The 15,683-nt window shown below is 39.3% G+C and overlaps 1 protein-coding gene across 22 annotated transcripts in view; it reads right to left on the bottom strand.

Annotated features, from left to right (window-relative positions):
• SOX6 (SRY-box transcription factor 6) overlaps positions 1–15,683 on the bottom strand; it is a 666,092-nt gene that overhangs the window by 43,302 nt on the left and 607,107 nt on the right. For all 22 annotated transcript variants that reach the window (XM_027768610.1, XM_027768624.1, XM_006142513.3 and 19 more), the window contains one exon: positions 7,519–7,627. In XM_027768610.1, coding sequence (XP_027624411.1) covers positions 7,519–7,627 — 109 coding nt within the window. The remainder of the gene's footprint in view (positions 1–7,518; positions 7,628–15,683) is intronic.

The raw sequence follows: 15,683 nt of genomic DNA, 5'->3' as shown, positions 1-15,683 counted from the left end.
CAGCTATTTTTGTTTGGGGTCTCATTTTCACAGTAGATGGTATTAATCTTTTGTTTCTCAGCACCCACAGCAAGTTGGCAAAATATTTTTGTATGATTCAGTAATAGCATAGACAGACATTTATTTTCCAGGCTAGAGAAGAATCATTCAGAAAAGTATATTTTTTTCCCTGTGGTGATTATACACCCTACTATTGATGCCTCTTTAGAAAGGGCAGCCCGATGAAACCTAGCTATCAGTCAGGGCTAGGTTCCTCACTAAAGGGAAAGTGAGTCTTTGACTAAGCTTTCTAGCTGAAGCAACTGTGAGAAGCAGGTTGAGCTCCCTTTATGGAGTATTAGGAGATGGAGTTATACAAGAATCTTGACATTTCACTCTCTTGCCCCATCAGGACTATCCATCACTTGGAGGGTTCAATGGAAATTGTTTTCTACCAACATTAAAAGTTATTTGGGAGCTTTTAAGACACAGCAAATATATTTCTTAAAGAGAAGTTTATTTGCTTGTTTAAGAGAGCTGCACTTTATATATAGTGCTGATATAAACTGGTGCACAGGATCCTCTAAAACTGTTTATATCCACAGTAAAATACATTTTTGTGATACTCATACAACAGAGTTAGTCCAGAGCCAAGGGCTTCATGAACTCTGCTTATCTCCCAGCCTGTGTGACTGTTACTCATCTTCACCATGTCTTGGGCCTCCCTCACAGCCCACCCTGGCCTCAGACTCCAGCCTGCTGGTTCCGAAGAGACTCTGTTGTCTCATTTTTCCGAGAAGCCTTGCATACATTGTTTTAGCGAGCTAGGGAAGGGCCAAATCCATATGCCCACAGCAGAAATCTGGTCAATGCTCTCTCTGATTTTACTTGGGTCTTTTCTTTTTCTAGATATAACTCTTCACCTTCTATTCCTGCTTGCTCAAGTAGTTGCATACCTTCTTGGGCAAAAGCATGCCACCTCTGGTATAGTCCTACAATAACTATATTCATTTAGAAGATTGCTTGGGCCCTAAGTGATACTTGTTATGTTCTAGTTGTATTAAAGGTGAATGGTTGCAAGTATATGATGATGAAATCAGAGACTTTCAAAATAAAAACTTGTGGGAACCAGCAGTTAGCGTGATGGCTATGTCACTGGATTCCCACGTGGTCGACCGCAGTTCACATCCCGGAACTGGTGACTTAGAACTCACGTTGGGTGTGTGTGCGTGCATGCCCAAGATCCCGATAGGAGAATGGAGAAAACGGGATTGTGGCGTGACCATCACCCCTGGGGGGTGATTTCTCGCTTTCTGTCTCTATGTCTCTCTCTGTCTGTCTGGTGAGCAAACGCGCCCTATAGCGAAAACCTCTCAAAAAAATAAAAATAAATAAAAACTTGTCATCTAGAAGCCAACTAAACCAACTTTCTCACTTACAAATGAAAAAAAAATTAGACCAGAAAAAAAAAGAATGATCTAAAATGGAACAACTAGAATCCAAGTGTCCTAGTCCTTGAGCAAATATCTGAAGGGGTGCCATAGGGACAAAGAGTAAGTTTATTCTGTCGGAGTCCAGCATCAGACTAGAACCAACAGATTAAAGTTACGAGGAAGCAGAAACAAATCTTGGTTATAAGTTATTAACAAAGAATTAACATAATGAGAATATGTTTCTTAAGAAGTAGTCAGTTTTCTATCACTGAGCTATCAGAGGCATTTAAACTGAAGTAAATCGACTACTTATCAGGGATATAAAAAGGGATTTCTTGGCCAGCATTGTACAGTTAATGACCTCTGTCCTTTATCCCAAATCTGGGACTCAGCATGGCAATGTGAATCACTGTATTTTGGTGGACTTGAACTAATGCCCTTTACATTCCAAAGTATGGGCAGTGGTACATTTAAATCCCACCCCAGATTAAGACACCGTGCGCCTCTTATGCCTTGAACATACCATGTATCATGGAGCCAATCTTCCTTTTCCACTACGAGTCAGGACCCAGGGAAGACAAGAAAAAATAAGAAGAGCTTCAAAGACTTCCGAGACTATGAATCAAAGAGGAAGCAGAACTTTAAGAGAGGACATTCATATTAAGTGGTGCATTTTGAAGGAAAAAAGACAGAGAATTGCACTCTCTGTTATCTGTCCATAAACGGAGAGCTTAAGCTGATGATAATAAAACTATCCTGAGATATAAAACTTAAAAGTAGTTAGAAGTTCACACACATACACACATGCAAAAAAGAAATAAAGAAAGAAAACTTTTGAAGGGTTGAGGGCATCCTGGCTGGGATCCAATCCACAAATTCAGTATGAATCTATAAAATGCTTCTAAACAAATCTTAGAGCGACCATGCTTAAGGACACACCCCAAGTGCACATATCCATTTCTATTCAGATCAGCGCAAGTTTCCAAGGCGTGGAGAGCAGCACCTCGCTCCAGTTCTGATCCACCGTCCAAAGTCTGGCCAAAGAAAATCACTTTCAGAGTTCATCCCTAAATGGTAAGCTCACATTCCACTCTTCCCCACCTCAAAATGAGATACAGCCTCTTCCTGAGACTGAGACACAATAATTGAAAGTGAAAATGGTAAAAGACGTTAGAAGATTTTTTTTTTTTTTTTACCAAAATCATACTGCACAAGAGAGAAAAAGAAAAGTACGTCTTTAGAAACTCCAGGTGTAAGAGAGAGAGAGAGAATAAAAAAAGGATGAAAAAATATTTTAAAAAGCCAAGTCACAACTATTGTTGCTGGGGGCCTGTCTATAAAAGGTAATCAGGAAATATTACTGGAGAGATCCTCTCATTAATAGAAAAGAAAATCTCAATGAACATGAAAACTGAATTCAGCAAGTAGCACAAATATATTTTCTAAGGTGTTATTCTCCCCTTCTCTGAAAAAACTAAATGGATGCTACTGTGTGTTCTTTCTTAAAAGAAAATACATTTGGGACCAGCAGGTGGTGTGGTGGTTAAGGTGCTAGACACTCCCACATGACCGACCACGGTTTGAGTCTTGGACCAGGTGACTTGCTTTCTTGAGTCTTCTCTCTCTCTTTCTGATCCTCTCTGGTCAAATTAAAATAAATGAATTAATCAATAAAATTAAATAAATAATTCTTTAAAAACCAACAAATGTAAAGGAATACATTCAATGTTTTACGAAGACCCTAACAACAATCATAAATTTGAAATTGAACTCAACAAGACTCTTTCCAAAAATAAAGCAGAATCAGTCCAGAGGCATTAGTAACTTGTTTTCAGTCATTTAGCAAAAGAACTTTAGTTCAATAACCAGACCAGAGCCCTTTCTACTCTACTATGTGACTTTGAAATCAGGAGAGTTGGGTAAGAATTGCTCTCTCTGGTTTTTTTGTTCGTTTGTTTTGTTTTGTTTTTTAAGAATTACTTTAACTTTCTTTCTTTCTTTATTTATTTTAATATGACCAGAGAGTGACAGAACAAGAGAGAGAGAGAGAGAAAGTAAGAAAGCAAGCCACCAGGTCTGGGACTCGAACCATGGTCAGTCATGTGGGAGTTCCAGGTCCTTAACTACCATGCTACCTGCCAGTCCCAAGAATTGATCTCTTGCCTAAGTAGACAAGGAGAGGGGAAATGCCACATGAAACAGCTATTTATCATTCTTAATACATGGTGACAGACCCAACCAGTCAAGGCCTCTCATCCTTACACGTCCTACAGAGGACCTGACACATGTTGTGCACTCAATACACGTTAAGCCCGTCAATCGCTTCAAAGTATAACAAGACCTTAAGCATGTTTCCTAAGTCTCCAGCACCAATGAATTTGTAGTTTTATAAATATCACGGTGAACAAGAAATGCTGTCTTGTCACATTCAAGCCAAATAACAGCTGGACTTTAAAAATAAAATTTTGAAGGCATTTGCCTTTTATATTTTTAATTTCTGTTTTTCTTGCTCATGGTTTTGTCATTTGATTTTGATGAGTGGTTAATACACATGCACAGCTGCCTCTTTTGGTGACCTTTTCCTCACTGCCTCCATGCCCAGGGCTATGAAGCAGGTCTACAAGTTGCTTACTAAGGGATATTGGCATTTTCATGGCTGGTAGATATTTTCTTGGGAAGCCTGGCTAACACTGGGCCTCAAGCATCTTCTGGGCTGACTGACTTGAGTCATTTCAGAATCCCAACGGGACGGTGGGGTGGAAGTGGAGGGTGGGCAGAGCCCTGTAGGGTTTGCCATTCCAAAGCCGGAGGAAGGCTGGAGATGATCATATGAGAACTGAGGGAGAAGTTCTGCTGGGCTAGGACACAGGACTCTCCTACCAACTAGCCTCTTCCCTAAGAAGTTCTCAGCTCAATTTTCTGCAGAGCCCAACGTTCTGGTCTTCTTAGTCTTCCCTCAATGATAATTAATACGTATGTACATATGTATGCATGTCCCTTTTAATTCTGTCTTCTCTCACTACACGATTAGCTCCAAGGGGTTAGTGATATCTCTGTTTCGCTTCCCAGCACCAATGGGCTTACCCAGGTCTAGTTTCAGGCCGGCACACTGTAGGGACTCAAACGTGTGTTTTTTATTTTTAATTTTTTCTGTTTGTTTTACAACAGATTGACTGAAGAAACAATTAATTCTTTTTTTTTAGTTTTTCTGATACTTTAGTCCCTTCTTAATCTTCCTGTTAGAAAAAAAAAAAAAAAAAAACGAGGGGAGAAAGCATTATGTGTACCTGTTATCTACTCTGACTTTAATATGAACTGTAACTCCAGCAGGCTTTGCAATCAGCTCACACTTGAACAGATGCCAGGAAATACCCTGAAGTCAGCAGAAGGCTGCTACCCATCCCTGCAGTCCTCACAAAGTCATCACGCTGCTGTCGGCATTAGAGCAGGTAATTTGACTCCATTCATGAACTCACAATCCCCCAAAAGCACATGAGGTCTCAATGGCAACTCTGGGCGAGCTTCTGAAGGGAGGTTTTCACACGCTCCTTAAGCTCCTGGGCCACTACAGCCTGTCTACTGTTACGCTCATCAGGCACCTCGCTATGTGTGACAGAGTAACCTGAGCGCGGAGGACGGCATGACTTGCTATATTTAGGGGAGAGGAAATGGGCCATACTGAGGAAGGTCACAAGGAGTTTCTTCAAAAAAGCAAAGGCTTTTATCTGTATGTGAAGGGGGGCAGTACTGCAGGCTGCCCGACATCAAATCTCAGCTGGGTCTTTACTAGCTACACGGTTTACAGCACGTTACTCAGTTACTCTGACCCTCAATTTTCTCACCTGTAAAGATGATAAAATAATACCTTTCTTACAGAGTACTTAAAGATTAAATGAGAAAAAAAAAAAACATGTAAAAAACTTAACACATTGTCTGGCATATAAGTGATTGAAAAATACTTCCCCCCCCAAAAAAAAGAAAGTCTGAAGAAACAAAATTGCCCTAAATCTAGACAATCTGGGTATTGACTGAGATTTCCAAAGATATTTCTAGATGTTTCTCTATAGTTAAGTTTAAAAATTTTCCCATTTATACTGGTTAATAATTAACCATAATTTTTAACTCCTAAACATATGATATTACCAACTAGATTATCGGTATTACTGAGAGGCAATTGATATTTACACCCATATAGTTAAGAAACCAAATGAAAGAGGGTGAAAGGCAGATTAAGAAAAGTCTACTACAGTGAGGCTAAGGTGATAGAACTCAGTTCATTCCTTGTCTAAGGCCAAAGTTAGGAAAAGTATTTATTTCTCAAATGAAATGATCATGATATAGGTACTCCAAAGTACAGTCTTCCAACAACATTGAGATGGGCCAGACCCAAAACGATTCCACCCAGACTTTGAACTCGCCATGATCTCAGTGTTGCCTGCAGATGACGCAAGGCCACTGTTTGGATGCTGTGGCCCCCCCCAGACAGAGGACCCACAATTCTCACTCACAAGCAACCTGTACATCTAAGTACCCATGCAGATGCCAATAGGCTTTCTGTACACAGTCTTCAAGGAAGACAGCAAGTCTATTTCAGGTTCGAGTCCTCTTTATCCCTCCCTTCCTACCCCTCATCCTCTCCCTTTTTCTCTTGTCTTCTCTTTCCCACTCCTTCTCCCCTCTTTTCACTCCCCCCCCCCCCACACACACACGCATACCAATTAGAATTTATTTTAACACCTTGTCCCCAGGACTATCATCAAGCATTAGGCTCTCCCACTGGTATGAAAAATCTGCCTTCTGGAAACTCTGAAGTGCTTCCTAATGTCTGATGCTACCCATGTCTTAGTGCTCATGCCAGGGATTTCTGAACTGCCTGGGATGGCCCCAAGCTATCACTCATAGCCATGCCCAGTTCAGATGCTGTTATGAAATGTCTTCGTGTTTTCAAGGGATTAGGGTCGTGGAAGAAATCCTGCCAGTAAAAGGGATACTAGGAAGATTCTCTCCCTCAAGCTAAAGAAGGACTTTAGCTGAGACCCATGATGGGTGAAGCATCATGTTACTCTGAAGAGAACAAATTAATCTTCTGTGACTGGTGGGACTGATTCTGCCAAAGGAGCAGCTAACGGGAAAACCAGTCCCTACTCTGGGATGACACAGTAAATAATCAGGCACCATTACTACCCAAGTGCTGACCTAGCTCATAAATTGTAGCCAGCCTCTGGGGAGCAATTTCTGCTGACGTGCTGCTTGTGCATTTAAAACAAACAAACAAAAAAGGGAAGAGAAGCGGACGGACATTGATAGTGCCACGGGTAAACATTCTGGGAGGAAGGCTGGTCTTTCCACCCAGACTTTTAACAGCTAGTCATGATTAGTGCCCAGACACAAGGTGGGCCTTCCCTAAGCAAATATTAAGTTTCTGCTAAATCTGCTACAAACCATCATTGGTGCCCCAAAAGGTTTGATTGTACCCGGGAGTCACTTGATTTGGAGTTTTTCAAAAAGTCCTCCTTTGTTTATTTTTTTTTTTTAAGAGAGATTTTTGCTATAGGGCTTGTGCGCTCACTAGAGAGACAGAGAGACAGAAAGTGAGACATCACCCCCTGGGGGAGATGGCCACGCTGCAACCCCTTCTCCTCCATTCTCCTCTCAGAATCTTGAGCACACATGCACACATGCCTGATGTGAGTTTTAAGCTGCCTGGTCTGGGACTCGAACTATGGTCAACTAAGTGGGAGTCCAGTGATGTAACCATTATGCCATCTGCTGGTCCCTGCATTTTCTTTAAAAAAAAAAAAAACAGCAAATTAGGCAGATGAAACACAGAATTCTGTTACTTATTAGAATGTAGAGTCCTTTTATTTGAAAACTTTAAAGTGGCACCTTGAAGTACTTCGATTGCAATGTATTCAGTAACATAGACTCCACCTGCTTCTCAAAGTCCTCAAGTATAATTTAGAATAAAGACTAACATTTCCTCTGCTTTGCCTAGAAAATCTAGCTGGTGACTCCCAAGCAAGACCATAAAAGTCCTGCATTTAACTCAGACGCATCTTCAGAGACACATGGAGTAGCAGAAAGGAGCCAGGGAAGAGCTACTCACCCTCTGCGTCTTCCGGCCGGGTAAGGTCGATGACACCGGGGCCCAGCTTTCCATCTTCACTTGACTTTCCTGTTAACTGGGGCCCCAAATTCTCAAAGCGTGTTCTTTCCTAGAGGAAAGAATAATCAGAGGCTTAATTTGCTTCCAAGGCAGCCACTTTCTCCCCCAGTTTCTATCTTGCTTAATGGGCAAAACTTGGATTTATAGACATCATTTCTGACCAACTTAGGCTCTGAAAATCTTTCAGGAAGACTCTACTTAAAGCTATGGGACACTGAGAGCATCTAGACCACGGTACCTGTGAGGAAAGGGAACCTATGCTGTGGAACCTACCAGAACCACTCTACATTTCTATGACATTTGCTCCAGTAATCTAAAAGTAATGCAACAGAAAGGGGTGAGCCCGAAGTGCGAAATCTAGAAAAAGCGGTTCCTATTAAAATAGAGTGCTCAATTGAATGAGAGAGGGGTTTCCACATTTGAAGATCACAGTTTGCATTCGTATTCCTGGGGAAACCCAAATCAGAATGTTAGGCACAAGGCTTTCAAAAACAAACATTTCAAAGCAGACAGATCAGTTGATGGCACTGATACTATTTCTTGGCCCAGGAGGTTCGACTGTGATTTCCTGGGCGCTGAAAAGGGGGCATCCCTCCTAGCCAGCCAACAAGCCAGGAAAGTTAAATACCCTTGTCACGGTAGGAGGGAAGCCCCAGGATGTTTTGCTGTTCTTCTAGGAGCCCGAGTCCCAAGCATTACAGAACGCGCTCCCTCTGCAGCTCCCTGGATCAGTAGCAGAGGGCTCAATGACCATCATTAACATGGTGTTCTTGTCTGCAGAAACACAGCGTGTGTCCCCCTCTCGCCTCCCTACTCCTTTCCAGACTCAAAGTTGGCTTTGTCTTGTGCTTATGAATGAATGAAACCTTGTTGTTCATTACTATGAAACAATATTAAATGTCATGTCAGCTTGAATTTACAGACATGAAATAGCAGCTTCCAGCTCCGGGAATGGTTTCTGCATGTTATACTTAATGCATTATGCAGCAGTAGAGTGCTGACTGCTGTTCAGTCTATTGTTCAATGACCTAGTTCTGTACTGAGCATGTTCGGCATTAGATAGAAACACTTGGAGTGTTCTCTTCTGGAAGATGTTTAGAAACTTGGAAATATTCTTAAAGAGCAAACATACAATTACTTGATAGAGGCTGTGCCTCTTTTGTACACCCTCACTACTTTTGTGCTTTCTAATATGATTATTTTTGAATATCATTATATTTCTATAATTAATTCCCATCAGTCAAATTGTGCAGGAAGTCTTCCAGTTCCCCTTCATCATGGAGTATGTTGAAATCTGTGTTGGAAGAAAATACAGCATAAACCTTGCTTTAATCTAGCACGTTTCTATGAAAGATCTGCAACAAAAATCATACTCATGAATTTCCCCAACTGGATAATACTAACTAGTTTCAATAGCACTGTGCGGGAAAACCTCAGAAACATGACACTTATGAAAAACAGAATGAAATAAAAACCAAATCAAGTATGGTTCCCTAATATCTTCTTATGTGAAAACACGGCTGCACAGAACAAATTAACCCAGATGCAGGACACAACAAAAAGCAACCGCAAGCCATGTGGGAGTTTCGCACATTGTCGGGGGAAGGACAGCTGCTTTTAATCAGCCAATTTCTATTTTTGAGTAGCACTTTTGGTTGTCATGATGTAAAGAAAAAGAATTAAAGTGAAGATGAGTAGTACCAGGGAAAGCAAAATATTCAACCTTTGTTTTAGCACATTGTTTCACATTTCAAATATTTGCATGTGAATGCTTTTCCTATGTTAAATGCAAAAGGAGTTTTGATGTGACACCTGCAATCTTCTTGGAAGAACAACCTTTAACTGTATTTTCATGGGGGGAAAAACAACTTTCTCTGAAAATCAACAGACCGTGCTACCTATCAATATGCATATTTCAAGTATCTTTCTAGTCATTCATTCTCTTTGATTTCACCGGAAAATATTCTCGGTAAAAATAAATAAATAAATAAAGTTCCTGAAAGAATATCAATATTTTGACAAGGAAGGAGAAGAGGGAAAATTACATGCCATGGTTTGTAAAACCTAAGACAACAAAGCTTACATGATGATAATATCTTTTCTTTTATAAAAAATGAAGAGCACTCACAATTCAGTAGTATCAGCTTGTTTTTAATCATAACAAAAAACATTCAGAACATTCAACAACACATTCACGGTGTCTTTGAAGTCATACATTTTTCTGACTTCATTGAAAAAAAAAATTCTTCTGCAGAGATACTTTCCCTAAAAAATATCAATATTTTGACAGAGTAGAAGTCAAGGAAGAATATCCCATGAAACACTAGCTAAATAGGCAAGAAATAAATCAATGACAAGAAATTGTTTTGTGCAGAGGGTTGCATTTTAGATTTGGTAATATTAAGCACTTGTGTTTGAGATTAAAGAAGGACCCTACAAAGCCAGCGCCCTTTCATATAAATTCCCACCTAGTCTCCCAGAAGATTTCCTTCTTTTCTTCAAAGAATAGCTCAGAATATTTATTTGCCAGCCACATAACCATAAGATAAGAGGCCGTGATGTCTACCAGTTAGGTCTGGGCAGCTGAGCTAAGCAAAGATTTTACCAGTGAGGTTGAACATGAGCCTCGTAAATATAGGATGTGGACATGGGCGCAGAGAGAAGTACAAAGATACTTTAGTTCCAAGAAGTTTAAACTGCAGGCCACTGAGTGCCAAGGCCCATATTCCCCTATATGGAACAAATGCAGACTGTGGGTGGCAAGTTCTTAAGCCCAGATTTCCCCACGTGCTTCAACTCGTCTTACAAGGTACGTAGCTCCCAAGTAAGATACTTGGGAGATACAAGCAAAATACCTCCATAGTAATTTAATCCCAACTCTCCCCAGGAAAATTCGCCCATCTTCACACTGACAGGGATACGTGCATTTTACATGCAGCAACGGGATCAGACACTTACTTATGCATTGTCAGTCACAAACATACAGGCAACATAAAAGTTATTGGAAAAATTAAAGTCAGCTCTGCAGTGTTGTAGGACTGTTGGCTCTCTAAGTGCTTTGAAATTATGATGTATGAGGTAGATGTTGCATATTAAATAAAGATATTTAAATGATAAAGCCCCCTTTAGTGAGAGCTGATGAATGTTAAATGTTACAAGCCACAAGACGGTAGATCCATCATCTTCACGTATTATCGGAGTCAATGATGGGGCAGCCTCACTGATGACAGATAGACTGCTGCCTTATTATCCCTTTTTCCAGAGTCACTGAACAAACCATTCGACTCCTCAGGCATTATTTTTAACTTTGCATTAAATTAGCAACTTTTCCCTCCCTCCCATGGCAAGATGGATCAATTCTGTCTTTGCATCAGTGGAGAGAGAGAGAGAGAATGGATTTGGAGTAACTGAAAGAACAGAGGTTTGTTTTCATCTTGGAAAAAAAAAACAACTTCCTCTTACTGGCAACAAATGTAAAATTGTGATCTGGGGAAAGAACAGCAATGAAACAGTAAGCACACAATAATGGCTTTTCTTTGCACTTAGATAAAAGCTGAATTTTTGATGTGCACAGTATATTTTAATAAAATTTTATATACTATGTTTTATACACTTATTGGCTATTCCATAATAATGTGTGTGCTAACAGTAAAATTGCTCTTAAATTTATGTGTGTTATTTATACGTTCCCACGTAACAATGCTTTTTGTTGTAAAAAATATTCTGTTTATTAATGTAACTTTACAACCACTGCATCCAAGATCCGTGGTAAATTAATGACATTTTTATTATTTTATAGTGTCATTAAATTTTTACTGATCACTCCATCAAACAGAGGCAGTAAAGGCCATAATATAAACTGGGACACTTAGATCAGGCAGCAGGAAGACATTCCATATAGTCTGAAGAAAACTGCTGGCAATAAATGATATTTATGCCATCTTTAAGCATGTGAGAATACTTGGATAAGTTTGGCAAAACTGTTTCAGTAGTAGAGTGGATTGTGTACTTAAATAACAGTTTGCTTGCCAGTGAGACAAGCCTCTCTCAAACCATATGCGAGATGACTGATCGCAGCCATCTCCTGAAAAACAGCACGTGAAACGGAGCGACGTGCAGGGAACCCTGCCTTCTGGGGTGCCGAGACTGACCCGCCTGTTCCCTGCCTCAGATCATTTCAGCATGGTCTCCTTTTCTAGGAACAGAAGGGGAAGACGACACAGGCTAGGAGAGGCTTTTTGTTTGTTGCTTTACAGACAAATACATTTCACTGAAGAAGGCATGTCTGGACAACGATGCGATGTATTTTATTCCAACAGTCTAAAAGGAGAGTACCTTTATCAACCTCTATTCAGAAGCTCATTTCTAAAGGTAGTCTGAATACAGGGTCATTCATAGCGGTCACAGAACAGAGAACTAAGGGCCATTACCTATTTCGTAGCTCAAGTGGGTTAAAAAAAAAGTTATCTCATGTTATTTTCATATATAAAAATGCATTATAACTAGGATCCTCTACACTGAACTCTTAAATAAATCTGAATATGTGTTATTAACTAATTGCCCTATTTATATACATAGACTGTAGTAAATAGAAAATTTTATGCTCATACAATCGCCGATTTTAAAGCAAATCTCCTACATAGAGATTCTGACATGATTCTTTTTTCGAGTAAAAATAATTTTGTGGTTACGTCCTAAAATACGTATTTAAATATTAAAGACGTCTAAAAAAATCTTTCAAATTTGCGATGATGAGGAATTTCTCAGGGAAGGTGAATACTATAGCCCAACCAGTCACATTTTTTGTGCATTCCTCAAGAAGAGTTTTCTAAGAGAAATAACAGATATGTGTATTATTAATAGAAATTCTGCAAGCCCACCACAAGATTCTGAGATATTGTCTATCCTCAAAGTTTCAGCTACATCGAAGTGGTTGGGTGCTAGCCAAAGGATGTCTTGTCATTTCCATGCCAGCTCCAAGCTTCAGTTTTACTGGACATTTGATTTCCACTTGCATACTGTAGAGTATCTCCTAAACTAAAAGTAAAGGCTTCCCTTTAAAAGCAGCTCTCCCCTTACCCACCTACGCTTCCTTTCCTGCGTTTGCATCAATGCCAGCGGATCAGTACAATTTGTCTCGCTGTGGTACCTTCGCTAGCCATTCAGGCTTGCTGATTTTTCTTCTACAGAGACCCATGGCCCTGGTCCATCCCTTCAATGCCCTCTGGTCATCAGTAATTACCCCAGCACATGCCTAGAAGCCCACTTCACTGCCACAGCCTCCTTTCTGGTCTGCCTGATCCTCGGCACTGGCATCCCCAGTCCCTTTAGTCACAGTCCTCCAAGAGTTCTACTTCATGTCTCAGATTCAAATCCTTCCTCAGCTCCCTGTTTCTATTGTATTCCAACCAACTCCTCAACCTGGCTTTCAGGGTCCTTCACACACTGACCCCTTGATTTCCTACAGCTCTCCATCTAAAATCCTCTACCAAGGGACAGTGATTTGCCTTCCAGTAAAAATAGCCCAATCACACCTTTTGTGTGATTGCTAAGAAATGCTTCCTTCTCTCTCCTTTGTCGGGTCCTACTTGTATTGAAAACCCAAGTTCTCCATGAACTATATAACCTCTGTGATCTACCTGATCTCTGAAATACAAAAAAAAAAAAAAGTTAGTTTGCTCGTCATGATCATCCCCTAGGTATATACTACGTTAAAGAATTGGGCTTTGGTTCATGTGCACTATCAAGTCTTCCCGAACAATATCAAAAGGTGTTTCAAGCCAGGAATTGCATCTTAGGCCCTTTCTATGTAGTTTACATATCATTTAGTGTTAGCGTCCAGAAATACTTGCAGGTTTATATAAGGCCACATAACTGATTTACCCACACAAGCCAAACACATCCTGCATAAATGAGTGTCTAAAAGGAGCAAGAGCTACCACTTTTCTAATATCTTGATTTTGTGAGAGAGATGTTTAGACTCAACATTCCACACCGTATAGGCAATAGCTCCTTGAGCAATAATAATCAAAACAAAGAAATCGAGAAAAATACCTAAAATATTTGATGACAGAAAGAAAGAAACAATATTAGAAGAACACATTAGAAAAATGCAATCTGATTATAGAATAATATGACAGACTTCAAAAAGTTCATGGAAAATGGAATTAAAATACAAGTTTATTTTGGTGCAAATATTTTGATATTTACGCATAATTTTTGCATGATACACATTTCCGTGAACCTTTTGAAGACTTACTCATAATGACAAAGTTTTGAGTCTAACTTAGAATTTCCGCAGGATAATATTTGCATCTTTGCAAAGTTTTTGAGAACACTGGCAAAAGACACTACCTACCATAAACGCTTGGCTTAAAAAGCAGCATATATTTCAAAATACAAGTTTTGTTTTGGTTTGTTCTGGTTTGGTCTGTTTTGATTTGAAAGCAGGACAATGCTAAGTATAATGTTGAAAGATATTCTGTCTTTTACTCTGGACAACATGTTCTAAATTCCCTGTTCTGGACATATTTTACCATGATGTGATTCTCAAGAAATACTTTGCCATACTTGTGGTTCCCTTTTCATTGACTTACATTCCATCATTTTATTATCCTTTATTTTATATCCCTTATTACACATTTAGTAATTTAATGAAGAACCAAAAATGGTGGACTTTACACTGGAAAAGGTGATTCTTTTTGGAGGAAATTATTCTAGAGGCATTGAGATTTACTTTCATAGTGACATTTTGATGGTTCCAAAGTCAGTAATTGTGATAATAAAGACTCTAGCTAGAGAAATGAAGTTAATCATGGAATTTCATTGTTGAATAATATCTTGTTGGCCAAGACTATTAATTTGTCTAGCTTCCAATACACCCTTAATACCAAAATTTTGCTAGGACTCATTGAGCAGCTGAGGCCTAAGTTTTCCACTGGTGTTTGCCACTGTAGCACAATTACGTCTCCTGGAGTAGAAGTAGGAAAATGTGTCATTTACTGATCACATACTATGTGCAATGGCCTTCCCAATGAGTACCTCCTTTAACTTCAACAAATACGCTACAACAAAAATAATACTACTGCCATCAATTTTATGGGAAGTAGGTAAAGCTCAAAAAGATAATTTATATTTTAAAGTCATTTAACCAATGTTTAGATAAGTATCTGTGCTGAGGTGAATTTAGAATCACAGCTCTACAACTTAATTACTTGTGATCTCTCAGAGCCTGTCCCCTCATTTGTAAAATGAAATCGAAAATGCTCATGCCACAGGGTTGTAACAATTAAATGAGAAATCACATGTTTGAGTGCTTTGCAAAAAAAAAAAAAAATACAGAGCAACTCATAAAATACCTATTTCTGTTAAAGACATTATTTAGCATTTGTTGAATGTTTCAAAGCTAAACACTAATGCAGGTAGTGTTCTGATCTAAAGGCCAATATCCACTCTCCTGTATCAACAATGGAACTATGTAACTAAACGTACTTTCCTTTTTGTCTTGGCTGCTAAGAATCTCAGAACTCTCAACCCTAGCAAACATGCAGAAGCTGAACGTTGTGATTCTCTACCTTTAGAACTCCCCAATGCCTCCCATCACTATATGAGAACAAACTTCTCTGTACAGCTGTATGACTTTTGATGATCCGCCTCCTGCCTCCTCATCAGCTGACTTACTCATTCCAGTTTGTATTATCTGTCCCAATAAGATCGAGCTTCATAAACAAGCTATGATGTTCCAACCCTGTATATTTCCATATGCCATTCTCTTTTCCTAGCATACCCTTCCCTTTCTGATGACATCATAATTAGTTCTTTTGAAACTACAGTAAAGCATTTCTCCTAGACAAGTCCTTTGTTGACTCCCTTCCATCAACCCCAGGCAGACTCTATCACCCCTATTTTGTTCCATCACTGCTCCATACTTATAGAAAAATATATTACAATAGTTGGTTTATGTATCTGTTTACATGTCCTTTCTACTCGCTCCATAAGATACAGTATAAAAGTCTTATTATGTTTATATTATAGTGTCTCTTATGTTGTTATAAATACTAAGCACTCTAGTTGCTAAATCCTGGTAATCATGGTAAAATTATTTT

This window comes from Tupaia chinensis, unplaced genomic scaffold, assembly GCF_000334495.1.
Source record: "Tupaia chinensis unplaced genomic scaffold, TupChi_1.0 Scaffold000077_1, whole genome shotgun sequence".
Classification (NCBI taxonomy): domain Eukaryota; kingdom Metazoa; phylum Chordata; class Mammalia; order Scandentia; family Tupaiidae; genus Tupaia; species Tupaia belangeri.
This window is presented reverse-complemented; position numbering and strand designations above follow the sequence as displayed.